Source organism: Elaeis guineensis, chromosome 3 (genome assembly GCF_000442705.2).
Source record: "Elaeis guineensis isolate ETL-2024a chromosome 3, EG11, whole genome shotgun sequence".
NCBI lineage: Eukaryota > Viridiplantae > Streptophyta > Magnoliopsida > Arecales > Arecaceae > Elaeis > Elaeis guineensis.
The window spans coordinates 88,800,396-88,822,674 of NC_025995.2; the positions used below are offsets into that span (position 1 = coordinate 88,800,396).

The 22,279-nt window shown below is 37.5% G+C and overlaps 1 protein-coding gene across 1 annotated transcript; it reads right to left on the minus strand.

The window, feature by feature from the left end:
• Window positions 1-56: 56 nt before the first annotated feature.
• LOC105041843 (uncharacterized) lies at window positions 57-22,223 on the minus strand. The gene is made up of 4 exons (XM_010918891.3): window positions 21,889-22,223; window positions 18,453-18,605; window positions 733-908; window positions 57-471 (listed from the first exon to the last, which is right to left on the minus strand). Exons 1-4 carry the CDS (start codon window positions 22,033-22,035, stop codon window positions 375-377), a joined length of 573 nt encoding a protein of 190 aa, XP_010917193.1. The 5' UTR covers window positions 22,036-22,223; the 3' UTR covers window positions 57-374.
• Window positions 22,224-22,279: the final 56 nt, after the last annotated feature.

Below are 22,279 nucleotides of genomic sequence, written 5' to 3' on the forward strand. Positions count from 1 at the left end.
AATTTTATTTAAATTAAATTATAAAAGTCAAAAGATCTTAACAAAATACAAGAAAATTTGATTCTTAAAAGTCATTATAATCGATTAAGCTAAAACCTTACTTTAAAAATCGTTTACATGCAAATACTGTATACTGTACATTAACCGAAGATCATAATCATAATTTAACTTGACAACTCAATCATGATACAACATCATGACTATTTGCATGGAGACCTTGTTTGGTATGCTCTCGATTTTATACATAATCAGCAATCGTGACTGCCCCTCATATCTAAAAAATCAACCAATCTTGATCAAGGTAGACCATTCTGAAAGCTGCAACTCACATCTAGTATCTAGCAGAAAGACTTGTCATATCACATTATCAAGAATCAGTTTGCATGAGTTAAGATAGCCTCCACTCTATCTATCGATGCTTGCAAGCGTCCATAGTTCATATTGAAAATAGGTTCTCCAGTGCCCACAGCCCTGCCAAAAACCGTTCGTTCTTAAATAGAAATTATGAGATATGACTTTGGTGTTCCATCAACTTCTTAGTTTTCTTACACTATGCTGACATAATTTTAGTGCCTTTCTTAATGAAGTATGATAATGTACCAAAAGAATTATTATATGGAAAACATTTTTGAGTTTGATATGCAAGCAGCAAAGTGTGCAGCATATACCCTCTTTTCAAAACAAGTAGTTTTGTTTCAACTTAAATAACACAAAGAAATAACACAAACTCACCCTTGAATCTCAGGAAGGATGTATTCGGCTTTCCAACCGATTCTCAAATCAAACCCTGGGAACAAGCCAACGGTTGTTTTGTTTCTAATCTGGGAAACACCATCTCCACCCAAGCATGTAGAAAGCTTCCATTTCCATCCAGTTGCATTTAAATGGAAATTATGGCCTATGCCTACCTGCATTATCAAAAAAACTAATTACTATAATGCAGCAATAGCACTTTTTCATCGATGAATATGAGACATATCAAAATATTTTCAGGACTACAACTGCTGGAATTCTAATGATACAAATATATGTAATTGATGATGTTACAAAGGACATATTATTCAAAAAAATAAAAAAAGGATCATGTTGAGAGAGGATGTGATCCAATACTTCTCAAGGGAGCATGCCAGACATCTGCCAAGTAACTCTGTGATTGCTTACCCAATTGTTGTCTAATAAACCCAGGCGTTAATGTTTTTTATGCTAGCAAAAGCTTCCCTATCACATGAACAATCTTCAAAGGCTCTCCCAACTTCTAAGGCGTCTTCTAGGCAGCCAAGCATAAATTAGTTTATGAAACTTTGTTTATCCCCCTAGGTTATCAGTAATATGTTTTAATTTATTGTTTTTACCCTTCTGTTCCCAATCAATTATTATTCATCCCAATGCTTTCGTCATATAAATCAAGGAGTTGAACCTTATACTTGATCTGCATATGGTACTCAAGAAATTGGCACCTTCTTGCCATTCTAAAGCTCTCATATGATCAAATGGAATTAAAAGTGGATGCCTCTCTCTTTCTCCTCCAGGTTCTGTTTTAAACTACACCTGATCTAGTGCAACTAAAATATATATTACAATGATTTACCCTCAGCATACATTAACTAACAAGAGTTGTAGATAGCTTTATGAACAGCAGAAGTTCGGTCCTATTACAAGAAACACCCATTGGGTGCTCTAATAATTTGATTCTAGGAAGGCATGAAAGCCTTGGATCTTAGAAGCCATGAGCTGTAACAGAACGTTACCAGGAAAATCTTCACTTCAAAATAAAAAAGAAAAAAAAGACAGATAGTGAGCAGGGTCAGAAATGACATGCAGCAATGGGAATGGCAAATTTTAGGTTGGCACAGTTTAAAAAAGCATGGCAAATAAGTGAGGGAAGGAGCGAGAACATATTCCTGGATGAGTTCAACACCATAGTTTGCCCTGCTTCCACATTGTAGACTGAGATGCAAAATAAGTTTTATATCAACCCAATGGCTATATTCAGCATGTGTGAACCATGGGCTGCAATTTATTTATAGAATTAGATGGCAATAAGAAAAGTTCTCAATCAAGAAAACAAATCAGACTTATGGTAAACATGTTCTTAATCAAGAAAAAATATCACAATTCTAGTAATTATTGAAACTACAAGGGCAGAAAACAGGAAATAAGGAAAAAAGTCAGGAGGGGTTTCCCTTACAGAATAACATCTGAATAAGAAATTACAACTTAAATAGCCGCTCTAACGAGCATGTTCATTCTAGGTCCAAGTAATACTTTCTACCATGTTCTTCCTGTCCATCAGTTGTTAGCATGAGATGTTCTCTTTGTACTTCAGTATGGTACACTGAAGGTATACTCATTGTTGCAGCCATGCTTATCGACCAATCACTAAGGTGAAGAAATTGCAGTTTGGTTTTCTCGGCTATTATAAATCCATATCTTAATTGACAGGAAGGGTTATTTGTCGAAGATCATGACATGCCAGCAACTACTTGGTTTAATAAGTAAATCCACAGATAAATTCTTAATTTCACCAACCAAATGCCACATAATAAACATAAACACTTTTGTAAACAATATAATTCAAATCTACTAAACTGTATTATCCTGACCATCTAATTACAGTCTTAGCAATTATTTTATCTATGCATACCAAACAGAAGATAATACTGCCATTTAAACACGACATCTCTGCCCCAATATCTATCTTGTCCATGTAGAACTCAAAGCCCTCAATAAATGGCACAAAACTGTGCGATGCCTATTTTTCAACCAATCGACCCAAAGAATCTTGATAATAAGCCTCCTAAGCATGCTGCATATGCATGAGCATCCATTCTCACAGTGGCCCTGAATTAAGTGTTATTTCTGAATGCTTGAGCTCACAACAGTTCATGCATCATATTCATTATGAAAACGTTATACTTGAAAGCATTCATCTCAAGGTATTAATTTTTGGTTTCAGCACTAATTTTAGGCAGCCTATGGTCTGAGGTGAAAAACCTGAAAATTACAGTTGAAACCTGGCTAAAACCAGTCCAGCAATCAGGAAAATGGTTATAAAGAGTTTCAGCAAGGAGATAACTTTTAGCCAATCCAGTATATTCTAGTCAACCCTCATCCTCACATATATTGCAAGTCCAAACATTTATAAAGTATGATTTTCTGATAACAATTACTTCTCAGTATTTATATTGCACCCACCAAATAGAAGACATGATTGACTCCATCAAGGGCTAGGCTGTTGTAGATGCAAACACAATGAGTCACCTTGTGAAGAACATGGAGATGGATGCTTCGGTTCCCTGATGGTTCAGTTTGGTACGCCTTGAGCCAGGTGGTTGGGATGGTACAGCCAATGATGAGTAATGGTGAAGAATCTAAGCTCCAAAAGAAAGCAATTGATGCAAAAGATGGCCGACTGGGAAATTCCTGTTCAGATAACTTCTTTTTTTTTTTAGGTTGCTGGGGGCGGGTTGGGGGGGGAGGTGGTGTGGGGGATGGGGGCCGGTTTCAAAAGTGGCATGATGAATATTGAAGGTGCAAGGAAGTTTTTTCTGCACCAAAATTTTGGGTCAAAGACAACCATGTGATTTGGTTTTTACTGAGTGCACTATCAATGTTGTCTCCCAGAATGTCTATCAAATGCTTCTACAAGTCCAACAACTACATAAATGTTATGCACTTAACTACTTAGAAAAAGCAAAAGGGTGATCAGCAAGATCAGGAGTCCACTTTGCTTCTTCACTAATCAACATTTTATCAACCAGGTGTCATCATGCTCCTTCAACAGGTACATTATGGAGTTATACATGCCGCTAAAGCATATTATACTTACATGCATGTTTTGAAACAAGTAATCTTCATGTCCAAACTCTAAAAGAAGATACTCAGTTCATCAGTTATACTAGTTAAAGGAAACACCTTATTTGGAGGTCAATTTTTTTGGCTATAAAGTTAGGAAATCTAGGTGGAAGAGTAGCTTTTGAGAAACAAATAATACATAAAAGTAGAAGTCGGCAAAGCTTGCAATATTTGCATGTGGGATTCATTAAGACAAGGAAAAGAGGACATTTAGTTGCAGGTTTGTGCCACCTTTGGGTTTTCATATGATGCCCAGTGAAAATTTCAGCATTTTGGGCCCATATCCAGCCCTTGAATTATAGCATGGCAAGTTTGAGGCCTAAAAGACCACTTAAAAGGCTAACTTGTTATTTGCTATTTGCCACCACAGCAAAATATTTCCTGGAAATGAGTAGTTTAAAATTGTATTGGAAGAATATTTAGGGAAAAACAGCTATGCTCTCACTTCCATCTTCCTCCACAGACACTGAGAAAGATAGGAATCAAATGTAAAAATCTTTCAGTTCAGTCCTTTTTTTTTTGTAATATCTTTTCTTTCTTTATTTTTTATTATTTTATTTTGTTGTCATTAAGTGGCCTCTTACTTGGAAATATTCATATTATTTGGAAGGGACTAAGACCATGACATTCTATCAATTCTTGAACTACATATCAGCGCATAGTGAGCTATATTTTGGCATCACCTTGAAGCAATAGGGCATAACTTTAAGAGAAAACCATTTTAAAAGTGTAGTTCTCCATCACCTTAAGATGTTACTTATAAATTACCAGGAAAAATTTGACAGCATGATATCTTCAATTAACTGTTTCCTGCAACTCTTTGACTATTTTGCATATTCTAAATAAAAGACTAGAGACTTACCCTAGGCTATTTTTGACAGCCTGATTTTGGTTGAGAAAATATTTGCAACTTATATCGTGGAGTCCAGTTTTCAAAACTATGCATCTTGAAGGCAAAAAAGAGCAATGACCCAGGACCTCACCAAAAAGGCAAGCTAGAAGGTTGTTCATTGGGATCCTTGGCCTTGCCACCCAAGACCTCTCCATTGCACACCTGATGTGGGAATAAATACATGCCCATGTGTGTAATCCACGTACATCCCTTGTGTAAGTCCTAGCATCCTTGCTAGAAGGATCTAATCGCAAACAATACGACTGGCTAGTCAAACCCAAAAGGGCCTGTTCTACAATGTCACTCAGCCACGTATGGGCCATGCATTGGTCACTCTTCTGTAACCACCTAAGGCCTCACCAAAAAGGCTAGCCAAAAGAGGTTAAAAGATAATTAGGATCCTTGCCCCTACTTTAAGTATCTAAGATCTCCACAAAGCACACTTGATATGGGACTAAACACATGCCCGAGTAGGCTCTCGCGAAAATGGTCTTAAATAAACATAGATAGACTTCAATTGTGTTAAATTAGATAGCATATTATGTTAACATATAAATCATTGTGAATATTCCTTGCATAATCCTATTTAGGATATATATCAAATATATATAATCCTAAACAGAAAATATATCAAATTTTGTTTAGAAAATATATCATTAAGAGATCAATAGGTTTATTGTACCTAGACCTTTATTGCTCTATATATAAAGCCTGTTGTAACATAAAAAATATACAATCATTTTTACCTTTACCTATCTCTCTCTCTCTCCTCTCTTCCTAGTGTTTCTAACAAGGGTTCTCTCTCTAGATCCTATCTTCTATATGGTATTAGAGCCAAAGGAGAAGGAGAAATCCTAGCCACCATCCTTTGTCCTACAGCAGTCCTCACCGCCGTCCAGTCTCTGTCTGGTCGACCCTCTATCTTCTCTGTCCGCTGCAACAGTCCTCACCGCCGTCTAGTCTCTGTTCGGTTGGCCCTCTATCTTCTCTGTCCGCTACAGCAATCCTTATCGCTGTTCTTCTTATCCAAATTTTTCTGCTGCCCTTGATTGGATTTTTCTTTAATCCAAAATTTTTGTCCAATGGCTTCTACTTCGGACGTTATTGCTACATCCACCACACCCACCTTCAGGGTGAATACACCTGTCCTCACCATACCCGCTATGATCACTGCTGAAAAGTTGAATGGTAAAATTATTCATCGTGGGCTGCATCTGTGGAGTTATGGTGCAAAGATCAGGGCGTTTCTGACCATCTTACATCCTCTATTGATAAGATCCCTATTGCTAATCGAGACCAGTGGAAAAGAGTCAATGCTCAAATTCTTGATTTGATTTGGCAGACCATTGACTCTGACTTACTCTCTATCTTCAGATCGATCCGTACATGTTATGGTACCTGGATCCGCATTCGAAAATTATACTCGAGCAATTTTACATACTTGTACGATGTGATTGGTTCTCTTTTTCATCTCCGACAGGGAGATTATGATATGCAGTTTTATCTAGGGTGCCATCAATCATTTGCTACTGAGTTACATGAGCTATTATCTTTTTTCCTGATATTCGGATCTAGCAGGTTCAGTGGGACTGTCTGATTACTATCTTATGTCTCCATGAAATTCGTTTGGAGTTAGAGGGTGTGGTGTGCACCATCATGAAGAAAGAGATGATCAGATGCCATACGTGGATCCAATTACATGAGCAAGAGCCAAATTGATGACTTTGCTCACTTGCGTAGAAGCATGATGTTGGTGCGAATCAGACTTGACAGGAATTGAAGGAAGATATTGCTTGGGAAAGGACCGAGTCTAGAAGGTTGTTTTATTTTTTCTTAATTCATCATTTAGCAGCCACCATCATTTTCATAGTAGCAAGATGCAGCCACCATCATTTTCATAGTAGCAATATGCAGCAACCATCATTTTCATAATAGCAAGATGCAGCCTTAGTAGCAAGATACAGCCATCATGATTTTTTTAATAGCAAGATGCAGCCACCATCATTTTCATAATAGCAAAATTCTATTTTTCCCTTCTATTTACTAAATTTACTTTATGTTCCCTCTCATATCTATATAAAGGGAGGCGATCTATATATTTTATTCAGACTTCAATGAATGAAAATGAGTGTTGCTGAATTCTCTCATCTAACCCTTGTGTGTTAGTGGCGAGTTATAAACCCTAGAACTTATCACTCACGTTCTTCTTTTCTTGAGTGTGGCGTTCTATCTCTTAGTAATCTGATTGTGGTGATTTTCTTATCAATCAAGTTTTAAAGGTTCTTTTTTTTTTTTAATTTCTTGCACTCCAACCTTTATCCTTACCTACATAAGATAGTTATTCAGGTCTGGGCACGTCAGATTGGTATCAAAGCCTGATGGAATGTTTGGCATCCAAATCATGTCTGGAGGAGACGAGGCCTCTGTTATTCCTAGAGGCATGAGTCTGGAACAAGCTCAGATCATGGGACTCTAGCGGCGTCAAGAAAAGATGATGGAGCAACTCAATCACCTAACGCAGGTGTTTGAGCGGTTGGCAATACTTCCCCCCCCACCACAGCGGCATGGCCATCCAGCACCACGACGAGCTGATCGCGATGATGAAGAAGAGTATGATGAACCTGGAGATGATGATGGTGTGGAGGAACACCCATGGCAAAGGCGGCAGCAAAGGGGCTCGGGAGACAATATTAATATGAAGATCCCACCCTTTAAAAGAACTAGCTCACTCGAAGAGTATCTGGAATGGGTGCAACATGTAGAGAAGGTCTTTAAATGTCAAGATTATTCTGAGATAAAAAAATATAAACTTGCTGTCCTTGAATTCACTGATTACGCTAATATTTGATGGAAGAATGTGAAAGCTCAGCATAGGAGGGATGGAGAAGAGGAGATCCAGAGCTGGAGGCTTATGAAGCGGATCATGGAGAAGCGATTTGTCCCTCAATATTATAAGAGCTGTACATCAAGTTATAAAGCTTGAGGCAAGGGGGCATGTGCATTTAGGATTATGTCAAAGAACTTGAGATGCTGATGATGAAGTGCGATTGCGAGAACCTCAAGAACAAACCATTGCAAGATTCTTAGGAGGCTTAAACAAAAAGATTGCTGATACGATGGAGTTGCAATCTTATGTGTTCCTTGACGATGTGATCAAACTTGCTGTTAAGGTAGAGAGACAGTGCAAGCATGGTGCAAATAAGCCGAGTAAGACCACCAACTCGTCTTCCTTGTCACCATGGTCCGTTCTTAAGGCAGCTCCAAAATAAGTAGAAAAAGATGATTCCAACAAGTAAACCACAGATGCGGCCAAAGAAAAAGAGAAGATGGGGAATTCGCAACCTCCCAGACGAAGTTGAGATATCAAATATTTCAAGTGTCTTGGTTACGGTCATATAGCCTCTGAATGTTCAAACAAGAGGGTGATGTTCATTCGGAAGTCACAAAAAGAAATTGAAAGTGAAGATGAAGCTATTTTGGAAGAGATGGAAGAAGATTATGTGAAGTTTGCAGATGAAGGAGAGCTATTGGTTATTCGCCGCAATCTGAACTTACAGGCCAAAGTGGATGATGAGCAACGCGAAAATATCTTCCATACCAGGTGCACCATCCATTATAAGGTATATGGTATTATCATTGATGAAGATAGCTGTACCAATGTGGCTTCCACTACTTTGGTGAAAAAACTTAACCTGATGACCATTAAGCATCCCGTCCCTATAGATTGCAATGGGTTATTGACGATGGTGATGTGAAGGTTACAAAGTAGGTTGTAGTACCTTTTTCTATTGGCAAGTCCTACAAGGATGAGGTTGTTTGTGATGTGATTCCTATGAAAGTCAGCCATCTTCTTTTGAGAAGACCTTGGCAGTACGATCGGAGGGCTATTATTCATGATGGCTTCAAAAACAACTATTCATTTGCCAAGGATGGAAAGAACATAGTGTTAGCACCAGTTAGCCCGCAACAGATCCAGAAGGATCAGCTTGTGATCGAGAAGAAAAAGAAAGAGAACTTGTTTGCCAATAAGGGAGAAGTAGAGTGAGTTTTGACTAATCATGAAATTATTTTTGTTCTCGTAGCCAAGCAAGTTTCAAGTGAAGAAGTCTCTCTTCCGTCGCAAATGAAAGAGATCTTGAAGGAATTTACAGATGTATTCCCTGAAGAGTTACCAAAAGGATTGCCACCAATAAGAGAGATCGAGCATCAGATTGATCTCATTCCAGGATCTGTCTTACCAAATAGACCAGCCTATAGATGCAATCCCAAGGAGTTGCAACGGCCAATTGCTGATCTTTTGGAGAAAGATTATGTGAGGGAGTCTATGAGCCCATGTTCAGTACTAGCTCTGTTGGTACCGAAGAAGGATCTATACGGATGTGCGTGGATAGTAGGACGATAAACAAGATCATAGTAAAATATTGCTATCCAATCCTGCGACTGGACGATATGCTTGATGAGTTGCATGGAGCTAAGTCTTCTCAAAAATAGACCTTAGGAGTGGATACCATCAGATTCGCATGAAGGAGATAAATGGAAGACCGCATTCAAGACCAAGTTCGGGTTGTACGAGTGGACGGTCATGCCATTTGGCTTGTCCAACACGCCTAGCACATTCATGAGATTGATGAATCATGTACTGCGTAAGTTCATTGGTGATTTTGTGGTTGTGTATTTTGATGATATTCTGATTTTTAACAGAAATCAGGAGCATATGGAGCACCTCAGGAGGTTTTTGAGTTCTGCGACAAAAGAAGCTATATGGCAACCTCAAAAAGTGTCATTTTTGTCAGGATCGTATAATCTTTCTTGGTTATGTTGTGTTGCAACATGAAGTGGAAGTTGATAAGGAAAAGGTGAAAGCGATCAAGGAGTGGCTTGTTCCTACCAATGTATCTGAAGTGAGGAGTTTTCATGGCCTAGCATCCTTTTATCGGAGATTTGTGAGAAACTTCAGCACTATTCTTGCTCCTATCACTGAATGCACCAAGAAGGGAGGAGAATTCAAGTAGACGGAAGCAGCCCAAAGGAGCTTCGAGTTGATCAAGGAGAAGTTGAGTTTAGCACCCATTCTAGCTCTATCCGACTTTTTCAAGACTTTAAAGATAGAATGTGATGCCTCCGGTGTAGGCATTAGGGCTGTTCTGATGTAAGAAGGACGTCTGATAGCATATTTCAATGAGAAGCTGAATGGTGCGAGCTTGAGTTACTCTGTCTATGACAAGGAGTTCTACGCTTTGATTCAGATTTTGGAGACTTGGCAACATTATTTATTGTCAAGAAAGTTCGTCATCCATACTGATCATGAGTCCTTGAAGTACTTGAAAGGACAAAGCAAGCTGAATCATAGACATGCCAAGTGGGTGGAGTTCTTGAAAATTTTTCCTCATGTGATCAAATACAAAAAAGAAAATGTCAATATTGTGGCTGATGCATTTTTCAGAAAGTATGCTTTGATTTCATTGCTTAATGCTAAACTAATGAGATTTGAGCTGATTATAGATCAATACAAGGGCGACCCAAATTTTGCAAGCATTTATGAGGAGTGCGAGAAAGGAGCTGTAAACAGCTACTATAGGCATGACGGATACTTGTTTAAGTCAGGCCGGTTGTGCATTCCTAACAGTCCATTCGAGAACTTTTGGTGAGAGAAGCTCATGGTGGCAGATTGGCAGGTCATTTTGGAGAAAAGAAAATATTGAAAGTGGTGAAAGAGCACTTCTATTGGCCAGCCATGATTCGTGATGTGCATCACGTCATTGAGAGGTGCGTCATCAGCAAGAAAGCGAAGAGCAAAGAGACTTTGAAAGAGTTGTATATGCCGCTACCTGTACCAGATCAACCATGGGTAGATTTGAGTATGGATTTTGTGCTTAGGCTGCCAAGAACACAAAGGGGGAGGGATTCGGTTATGGTGGTTGTGAACCGATTCTCAAAGATGTCTCATTTCGTGCCATGCCACAGAACCGATGATACTTCACATGTTACAGATTTATTTTTCAAGGAGATAGTGCGTCTGCATGGTGTACCAAAGAGCATTGTGTCTGATCGAGATGTCAAGTTCTTAAATTACTTTTGAAAGATCTTATGAAAGAAGCTTGGTACTAGATTGCTCTTCAACATGACATCCGCAAACCAATGGTCAGACCGAAGTGATAACCATACCTTTTTTTCTTTGCTTCGCACTATTGTTAACAAGAATCTAAAGAATTGAGATGAGTGCTTGGCTTATATTGAGTTTGCTTACAATCGTAGTGTTCATAGCACTACTAAGCTTCTCCTTTTGAGGTGGTTTATGGATTCAATCCTATCACCCTACTTGATTTGGCACCACTTCCAATCAGCGAAAGGGTTTGTATGGATGGGAAGAAGAAAGCTGAGTTGGTTAAGTCCATGCATAAGAGTATTAACGAGCAGATTGAGAGGAAGAATGCGGCTTATGAGAAGGCAGCCAACAAAGGAAGAAAACAAGTTCGCTTTGCTCCAGGTGATCTTGTTTGGATACATCTTCGCAAGGAACGATTTTCAAGCCAAAAAAAATCTAAGCTCATGCCACATGCTGATGGTCCATTCCGAGTTGTTGAGAAGGTGATGACAATACTTACAAGATTGAATTGTCTGATGACTACAATATATCTGCTACATTCAATGTTCGAGATCTTTCTCCTTACTTGGAGGATAATTTGGATGATAGGGAGGACTTGATTTGAAGGCAAATCCTACTCAACAAGGAGAAAATAGTGTGCACCATCATGAAGAAAGAGATGATCAGATGCCATACGTAGATCCAATTACACGAGCAAGAGCCAAATTTATGACTTTGCTCACTTACATAGAAGCATGATGTTGGTGTGAATCAGACTTGGCAGGAATTGAAAAAAAATATTGCTTGGAAAAGGACTGAGTTTAAAAGGTTGTTTTGTTTTTTCCTAATTCATCATTTAGCAGCCACCATCATTTTTTTTGTAGTAAAATGCAGCCACCATTTTCATAGTAGCAAGGATGCAGCCTTAGTAGCAAGATGCAGCCAACATGATTTTCTTAATAGCAAGATGCAGCCACCATCATTTTCATAATAACAAAATTCTGTTATTTCCTTCCATTTACTGAATTTGCCTTATGTTTCCTCTCATATCTATATAAAAGGAGGTGATCTATGTATTTTATTCAGACTTCCATGAATGAAAATGAGTGTTGCTGAATTCTCTCATCTAATCCTTGTGTGTTAGTGGCGAGTTATAAATTCTAGAACTTATCACTCGTATTTTTTTTTCTTGAGTGTGACGTTCTACCCCTTTGTGATCTGATTGTGGCGATTTTCTTATCAATCAGGTTTCAAAGATTTTTTTTTTTTATTTTTTGCACTCCAATCTTTATCCTTATCTACATAAGACAGTTATTCAGGCCTGGGCACATCAGGATGTTCGCACCCAGATCTTTAGTTTAGACCCTATACCCTCTCCTGCAGATGTTTACTCACGTTTACTCCAGACATCTATAGGGATAAACCATTCTGATGTAGCTTTATCCTCCAATCACTCCATCTTATCCACTCTGTCCTCAAGAGATTTAGATTTTAGAGGTGGACGAGGTGGATGTCGAGGCCGTGGTGGTAGAGGTGGTGGCGGCGGTCATCCCTAGTGCACCCACTGTAATCATTATGGATACATCCGGGTACCTATTACACTCTTGATGGATTTTCATAGCAGACTGCATATAATGTGCAGACTCAGTCAGCAGAAGACAACTTAACAGTGTCTTCCCCGATTTCTGACAATGTTATGATCTTTGGAGAGAAGTATATATAGTTTCTTCAGTTCCAGGCATCACAGCAAGCTTCCTCATCCATCACTGCTCTAGCACAACATGATAATCCGACCGCTTATCTTAGTCACTCATTAGGTAATCTTATTCCTTAGATTTTTAATTTTGATGCCTTGATCACATGTTTGGGCACAAACATAGTTTTGTCCATATCATTGAGTCACAAATTTTATCACATGTTACTTTCGCTAATGGGTCCACTACTCCAATTCAGGATATGGGAACTATTTTTCTTCGTTCTAATTTGTCTTTATCTTCTATTCTATATATTCCTGATTTTTTTGTTAATTTAATATCCATTAACCAATTAACTAAAAAATTGCATTGCTCGGTTATCTTTTCTTTTAATTCTGTGGTGGTATAGGACTTGAAGACAAGGAGGATGATTGATTCTGATTTTGAATCCCATGATTTGTATCGACTGTCTGGATCATCAGTGTGTGTAGTTGCTGCTATGCCTCTTCAAATTCACAGCCGGTTAGGTCATCCTCATCTTCAAAATTTTCAAAAGATGGTGTCTAGTGTATCTGGTGTTCGTGAGTTAAATTGTAAGTCGTGTCAGTTAGAAAAGTAGAGTCGAGTCCTTTTCGTAGTCGATCAAATAGACATGCTTTAGCACCCTTTAGTCTTGTTTATTCTGATATCTGGAGACCTAGTAAAATTATTTCTTCTATAAAATTTAACTATTTTGTCACTTTTATTGATGATCATTCTTGCATGACTTGGGTGTATTTATTACGTAATCGTTTTGAATTATTTTCAGTTTTTACTGTATTTTATGCTGAAATTAAAAATCAATTTCATACATCCATTAAAATTTTTCGAAGTGATAATGCCCGAGAGTACTTATCTACTGATTTTCAAAACTTTATGACTACTTATGGAATTCTTCATCAGATATCTTGCGCTTATATGCCTCAACAAAATGGGATAGCAGAGCACAAGAATCGTCATTTTGTTGACACAGCACGGACACTTCTCATACATATGCATGTGCCTGTTTTTTTTTGGGATGTCGCTATTCTTACTGCATGTTATCTTATAAATTGTATGCCCTCATCCATGTCGCATGATCAAATTCCCTTTTCGATTTTATTTCTTAGGGATTTCCTGTATGTCTTACTCCTAGAGTCTTTGGGTGCACTTATTTTGTCTATCAGTCTGGTCCTATTCACGATAAATTATCCCCGAGATCCATAAAATGTATCTTTCTCGGATATTCTCGATCCCAAAAGGGATATAGGTGCTACTCTCCTGTTCTTCATCGTGTCTTTATATCGTCTGACATCAAGTTCTTTGAGTCCATTTCTTATTTTTCTCATGGGTTTAAGTCAATTGTCTCTCATAAGGAGTCTGTATCTATTGGACTGCCTATATCTCTTCCCACTGGCAACACATCCTCATCACCTGTGCCCATTCCTTCTATATCTCCGTTTAGATTTGATCGGCCGAATTTTCAGATATATCAGCATCGTGCACCACCTGAGATCCTTTCTATTGAACCCACAGATTCAACAATGGCACCAATCGCTACTCTACCAGACAGTCCTACTACACCAGCTCCTAACCTAGATGTTCCTATTGCTTTGTGCAAAGGTACTCGAACAAAATATCTCATTGATCGTTTTATTAGTTATTTATCCTTTTCTCCCAGATATTCTATCTTTATTTCCTCACTTGCTTCGGTCTCTATTCCTCGTACTATTACAGAGGCACTTGCACATTCCGATTGAAAGCAGATGATGGATGATGAGATGTCTGCACTGCGTACTTTGGATATTTGGGACCTTGTTCCACTTCCTTCAGATAAGTCCATTGTTGGTTGTCGTTGGATTTATACTGTTAAGTGTTCTTTTGATGGGCAAATTGATTGATTGAAGGCTCGACTGGTTGCAAAGAATTTCACTCAGGTGTTTGGCCAAGATTATCTTGATACATTCTCACCTGTGGCTAAACTCACATATATTCTTCTTCTGAGTTTAGCCACTATCTTTCATTGGCCTCTTCATCAGCTGGATATTAAAAATGTATTTCTACATGGTGATATTCATGAGGAGATTTATATGGAACAACCTCCTGGATATGTTGCTTAGGGAGAGTATGTATGTCGGTTGAAGAAGTCATTATATGACCTAAAGCAGTCTCCCCGAGTTTGGTTTGGAAAGTTCAGCTCTGTTATTCTTCAGTTCGGCCTTCTTAGAAGTACTTCTGATCGTTCGGTTTTCTATAGACATTCGAAGTCGGACAAGCACATTCTTTTGATTGTCTATATAGATGACATTGTTATTACTGATGATGATAGTGATGGCATTACTGCTATGAAGGATTATGTATATCAGCAATTTCAGACCAAAGATCTAGGAGTTACAATACTTTCTTGGTATTGAGATTGCTCGATCTTGTCAGGGTATAGTGATGAATCAGATGAAGTATGTCCTTGATATATTGGAGGAGATAGGTATGTTAGGGTCTCATCCTGTTGATACTCCCATGGACCCTAATGTATGACTTGTTCCTGGTCAGGGGGAGCCTTTGTCAGATCCTAGAATATATCAAAGATTAGTCGGAAAACTGAATTATCTTACCGTCACCAGACCAGATATATCTTTTGCTGTTAATGTCGCCAGCCAGTTTCTCGACTCTTCTACTATTTGTCATTGGGAGACTGTTGTTCGCATTCTTAGATATCTAAAGAGTGCACCAGGCAAAGGGTTATTTTATCAGGATCGTGGTCATAGCCAGGTAGTTGGCTATACAGATGCAGATTGGGCAAGTTCGTCCTCAGATAGACGATCTACCTCTAGATATTGTCTTTTTTAGTGGTAATCTAATCTCATAGAAGAGCAAGAAGCAGGAAGTTGTTGCTCATTCCAGTGCTGAGGCGGAATATCGTGCCATGGCTTTAACCACATGTGAGCTGGTATGGTTAAAGTATCTCTTAGGAGAGCTTGGGGTTATTCAGTCTGAGCCTATGAAGTTGTTCGGTGATAATCAGGCTGCTCTTCATATTGTCTTAAATCCTGTGTTTCATAAGCGTATAAAGCACATTAAGATAGATTGTCATTTTGTTCGAGAAAAGCTACATTCTGATATTATTTCTGTGTTTTTTGTGAGCTCTAACGATCAGCTAGCTGATATGTTTACTAAGTCATTGAGAGGACCGAGGATGAATTATATTTGTAACAAGCTGGGACTCCATAAGATTTACGCTCTAGCTTGAAGGGGGTGTTAAATTAGATAACATATTATGTTAATATATAAATCATTATGAATATTCCTGTATAATCCTGTTTAGGATATATATCAAATCTGTATAATCCTAAATAGGAAATATATCAAATCCTGTTTAGGAAATATATCATTAAGAGATCCATAGGTTCATTGTACCTAGACTTTTATTGCTCTATATATAGAGCCTCTTGTAACATGAAAGATATACAATCATTTTTACCTTTACCTATCTCTCTCTCTCACTCTTCTCTTTCTAGTGTTTCTAACAAGAGTTCTTTCTCTAGATCCTATCTTCTACAAATTGCATGAACTATTTCTTGCTCCTGAACATTTTGAGATCTATGAAACCCATATAACTAGTCATTGCTACTCATGTTTCCTTTAAAGCTTTCCTAGATTTCTCTAGATCAAGGTCATCACAAGTAGCTGCCCATGCATCTAATTTGTCTTGACCAGATACTTGGACAACCCAACTATCTAGGTCCCTCAGAATTTCCAAGCCTTCAAGTGAGATGGCCACCCAATCATGACAGCGCTTAGGCAGGATGATTACCATCCTAGGATCCTCCTTTTCTTGGGTGCATGCCTCGTTGTTTATTTACTGAAGATATATTGAAGGTACTTAATAGTTAGCTAATTCTTTTGTAATTAAAAAAATATTTACTTCAAGAGAGAAAGAAATTGTCCATTTATGAGATGCTCACTTAGAAACTAACTGATACTTGAAAATGTTGTGATTTTCGAAAACTTTAAATACATTAAACCACTTAATAGAAAGAATTATTAACTAAAAATAAAGTAATTAAACCAAAGATTTCGTTGTTGCATAAAGATAACAACCTTATTTTTATTGATATGATATTCTTTGATGTGCTTGTTATAAACTACACATGATTCGATGTATGAAAACATACAACTTTATCAAATTTTAGAAATTTTGTTACTTAGGCATCTGCCTAGCAGGCTAGGTGTTCTACCAAGGTCTTTAAAAGTGTCAGTGCCTAGGGGCACCTAGATGATTTGATGACATTGGTCTAGATATAAATTATATTGTTGAATAAGACCTATTAAATTATGATAGTTTCTTGTCAAGGTTTTAAAATCATGGGATAGGGCCATCACGGTTTTTCCACATAATGGAATGTCTTGTGTAGTGATACTCAAGACGTTGGATGTCCCTTACTATCCCAGTCCATTTCCCAACTCATCCCATCTCAACGCTCAGGACAATGGGACCCTTTGAGATATTTAAAACTTTATTTCCAATATAACAACATTCAAAGAAAATGCTTTAGAGGCCATTGCTTTCGTCCATTTAGTAGGTCTTTGGTGTCCATGCTATCTCACCAAATTCTCTGACTAATATTCCCTTTCTTTGCAATAATTCAATAGATCATGTGCCTAACACCTTATCTGGACATTATCCAACAAACCTTAAACCATGCACACAGGTCAACTTAATGCATTACAATTGCCTAGTAGTTTGAGATGTGATAAAACCAGCTCTCAACCACTCTTCGTGAATTGGTTTCTATTTCTAGCAAACGCAATTTTAGGCATAAGACCGGCACACCATGAATCCCAAAAGGGTAGTAAGCGTGTTAATATAAAAGGCCTCATCCTTTATATAGTTTAAGTTTGTGCAACGACAAAAAAGCCTTCAAGGTTCCTATAGACTTTGGAAGCATTTGCACAGAAAGGAAAGAAAACAAATTTTGATGTAAGGAGCCAGATCCACCTTTTGAAGCATGAAAAAAATAAAGATATAGCAAAATTAATATATTGCCCCAAGCCTTCTCTAGCAAAGGAATTATTTTGCATCCTCTGAATTGACAATTCAACTATGATAAGCATTTAGTGCCAACAAAGACAATAAATAGTAAGTGCTGCAGTGTGCAGTACTTGATTTTAGTCTTAATCCAGCACTTACTTTTTGATGCTTCCAGTTAACTTTAAATCTATGAATCTATAAACACTACTGTGACTTAATTTTAAATCTAAGAATCTATAAAGTATAAACACCACAGTGATTTTAAAAACCATCTCTCTACATTGCTGACCCCATTTGTAAATTTCTCATCAACTAACCAGACGCCCTGTAAATTTCCTAATATATGATCCTTGGCAACACCTTTTTTGTTCTTTTAGTTCTATATATTGTTTTAAAGCTGTTTTTGCATCCTAAATTTTGAAAAAGCGATGCTTGTATGTTCTCCCTGAAACTAAATTGTGCCTAAGAATAGGAATGATAGGATGAACCTCTTAGAGTGGTCAGGAAAATTACATGCCAATTCCCTTGTTATGAGCATGAGTAAACACTAAGAAAACATAAGAATAGGCATCAGGACTGCACAAACAATTTACATAAACTGTTTTGTTTCTAGCTGGTCATTGGCTGTCGATATACACAAAGGATACATGATTGAAAAGTGATGTATAACCACAGCATGACAATCCAAGCAATGATTAGAAAATGTTCAGTTGGCATGCAGAAGATACAATGGAGTTGTTTCCAGGCAAAAATCATACAATTGCTGAAACCTATATGCGGTATGACTTTGTGAAAATGGTATCCATGAGAAACTATATTTGTGTTTAAGTATTCATGCATTATTATGTTGTGAAATTAGCAAGGCATCAAGCATGGAACCTGGAGATTCAAATATTTGGTAATAGGAATCTTCGTGGATAGCAACCGTATATCCCCATGGAGGGGCTCGTATATAAACTTCCACTTTCGAGCAGCAGTCAATGGCTTTAGAACTATCTTTGCTTGGTATTCGTTGCCCTGAAAATTAAAGAACTGGAACAAGAAAAAGAAGGCAAAATCAATAATCTGGGGACTAATGATGAACCCTTTAAAATCACATCAGACTTTAATAGCGTCATAAAAACTAAAACAGTAACATTGGAATGTATGTAGACATGGGGGGAAAAGAAATTATATGTTCATTTTTAGGGAAAATGGTTTCCCAGTAACAATTTGGTAAGTTGTCAGCTAGAAATAACTGACAGCTTTGCTTTAACTTACAGAAAAATAACCTGAGACTTGAAATGTTTTTCTTCATTAAACCAATCATCTCAACTTGAAAAATCAATGTTTACTAAATGTGTCAATGATCTTCAAAAAAATTACAATAACCACTTGATACATTGCGAAAAAACAATCAGAAAAAGAGACGGAAGATGATCATTATTATTTTCTTTTTTCAGAGGCTTACTGAATGTGACTACCTTTATGATGATAGAAGGTATTTGTTCAGGAAGGAGGATAGAAGTTTTTGGGCGAAGAGAATGGTTTTTTCATACCTTTAAAATGTTAAATATATGAGTGATGAGATAGATACATTAATCATCAAATATTATTAGATATCTGGTCTGCAGTATTATTGCAATAAAGCAAAATTCCATTAGCACAACATCAGGGACTTGCATGTGATAATGATGATGCAAAATAGTATAACAGTTAAGCATGCCCATTTGAGTCACACATGTAAGCAATATATGCTCATTCAACCATGAAATTCTACTTGAAACTCCATTATTGATATGCCAACAGTTGTACAAGCTTTGTATGTCCTGCGGTACCATGATGAGAAAGAACCCTTGCACGATAATCTTCAGTGCCCACAAAAGGAGTTCAACTTGTATCTTCTTAAATCTTTTTAAAGTATCCTATTAAAGTAGTTCTAGTACATGCAAACTCTAGCTATCTCTAGTCTTTGAAACGCCATAGAAGAAGACTTGTACTTTCTCATGGAATTTTCTCCTTCATTGTATTATGATTTATGACATGCCATGCTAAAGTTCATCTTTCTATTTTCATCTTTCTATTTTTGTTAATGGCACCCTATACAGCATTTGATACCCAAACGGTGGCCACTTCTTGCTCAATTGCTCAAAGAGGGAAAATTACAAGGAGAAAGGAGTAAGATATTATTTGCACCCTTTTTTGGCCTAGCATAACACAAATATGATCATCGATCACAAGGCCTTATTATCTAGAGAATAAAATCATATTGAAATGTGGCATAAATATGCAATATAAAGACACATAAATAGGAAACAATGCATTGTAATTATAGAAATCAACAACTCAGACATGATACTGTGCTTACAAATCCTAAAATCTTTACTAATTAAGAGATTTTAGAGATTTTAGTTGCTGTGCATAGAACCAGCAAGGTCCCGCAAAATATTACATTATGATCACTGATCAAAGTGCAGGTAGCAGGGGGCAGCCACAAAAGAGTACTTAACAATCCGTTTTTAATTAAAAACACTAAAAAAGGATTTCATGCTAATAGACCATATACTTTGGGTGAATTGACCATATACTTTTGAATAACCGTGTCCCCAGAGTTTGGTATTAGAGGGCATATTTTGGTAGCCACCATCAATTTGGCCATCTTCAAGTAACTCATCATTTGTAACATAATCATTCTCAAACCTTGCATTGGAAACAAAGTAACATTATGTAGTTTAGCCATAATCCCTCATTCTTATTTAACATCTCTACTTTGTTTAGTGCCTAAATCCAATCACAAAAATCATATATCATCCTAACAATGAAATAAAAGAAATGTCTGCACATTTTAACTTTGCCTTAGGTCGATTAGAGAGTTCAAAAGTAACATGTGGGTTATTTTTTATGCCTCTAATATAGGATTTCAAAATTTTCTGAATAATAAAGTGAAAAGAAAGAATAGAGTGCATCAAACAGAGGAATCAGATCAAAAAGAAAGGACATGAACCGGCCCTCATGTTTAGACATCCTTGATACACCAAATGATTTATCACACCAAAACAGGATGGGTGAAAACACCAAAATAAACTCAAGAATCTAGGATAGATTGGGCCTTCACTCTATAGAAGATCTTAGTTCTAGGATACAATTCTAAGAGAGTCCCACTGTTATAATATTTGCAGAGGTTTATAGAAAGTCTAAATGAAATCTTTTCCCACTTCATAGGATGCAGAAAAGTAGCTTTTTTAAGAACTAGTTACCTTTAGATTGTTTATTAAAGTATCAATTACCTTCTCTTGGGTGGTTTCTTTTATTGATAACTTCCTCCTATGTGGTTGCAGTGGCTCAGTGCAAGAGTAACCCCCCTGTGGTAGTTAATCGTACGTCTTACACGGCCTCTCATGTCAAATGACAAGTGGCTGAACTTAATCTTGCCACATGTCAACACACACACACATACACACACACATACACACACAAATCGATGAAACCTTGGTCGATTTATCATCTGTAGTTAAATTGAAAACTAGTTGATCTTGTGATGTCTTGTCCAAGGTAGCATCATTTTTGGAGCTTTGAGCCATGAAGAGGGCAGTGTTCTATAGAGTGGCGCTATTTTATGATTGTGATCAACACCCGAGCTGTCCACACCTCTAATGCCTAATGCCAAAGCATTACATGTTATTGTGTGAATCTGGTCATAAAGCCACATAAGCGATTAGATAAAACTATTGGTTGATTTTTCTAGTGGCTAAAGGTTCAATTTAGAGGTGTAAATGAGCCAAGCTCTAGAAAACTAGGCCTATAATTGAACTGAGATTGATCAAGCTCATCTAACCTTGTGCCAAACTTAAGCAGTTAGCAAACAGCGCTTGCAATTGAGATATTCAAACCTTGCATCAGCACACGAATAATTTTTTATAAAAAATTAAAAGATATTATCAATTAGTTATCTATTTAGATTTTCGAGTTTTATCAAGATGAATTTCCAGCTGCATACAATGTGCTCATAAGCAGCTCTCTTGTTCGATAGCACTAGTTCACTGTACTCTGATAAAGTCCACTCTCTGATAGATCTCGTAACATTTTCAAATCGGGAAAACAATAAACAAGGAAAAAATTGATTTTGGAAGCAGCAAGAAAACAAGGCGGCGCACACTGCACCCCATGCAACATTTTCTCACGGAAACATCAGCTAATTAACAAACAGAACAAATTCAACAAAAAAAAAAAAAAAAAAAAAAAATCAAGTCAGGCTAAATAAGGATTCAGAAGAAGAACACTACACAACAGAATATAATGAATTGATTGCAACGCTGATCGATAGAGAGAGGAATACCTCTAGATTGAGGCCAACGCGTAAACCCTCGACCTCTTTGCGGAACTTGAGGTAAAGCTCCGAGGGGACGAGGTTAATGTTGTAGAGTTCGTCGAGGGAGGCGGGTTCATTGGCCGCTTCACCACCGGAGGTCGAGATCGATGCCATCAGAGAGAGATTAAGAGCAGAAGAGAGGAGCCGTCCGAGAGGCTTTCAGAAGAGGAAGGACGAACAGTGGGGCAGAAACATAAACAGAGAACAAGGCGCTTAATAATTTATCCGGATCCTAAACGAAATAACTTTTGTGCGGTCGGACCTTGGCCGGACTCTTCTGTTATAACCGGAACTTCCTACATAAAAAAATAGGAAGAGAACAACGAGTTTTACAACTAAAAAAAAAAAAAAAAATGCT

Excerpts from the sequence above, each read along its gene's own strand:
- LOC105041843 (XM_010918891.3), bottom strand. The coding sequence starts at position 22,035 with ATGGCATCGATCTCGACCTCCGGTGGTGAAGCGGCCAATGAACCCGCC. Across the intron at positions 18,606-21,888 it reads GCGTTGGCCTCAATCTAGAG|TTCTTTAATTTTCAGGGCAA; the intron begins GTATTCCTCTCT and ends TTCTTGTTCCAG. Across the intron at positions 909-18,452 it reads CCAAATATTTGAATCTCCAG|GTAGGCATAGGCCATAATTT; the intron begins GTTCCATGCTTG and ends TTGATAATGCAG.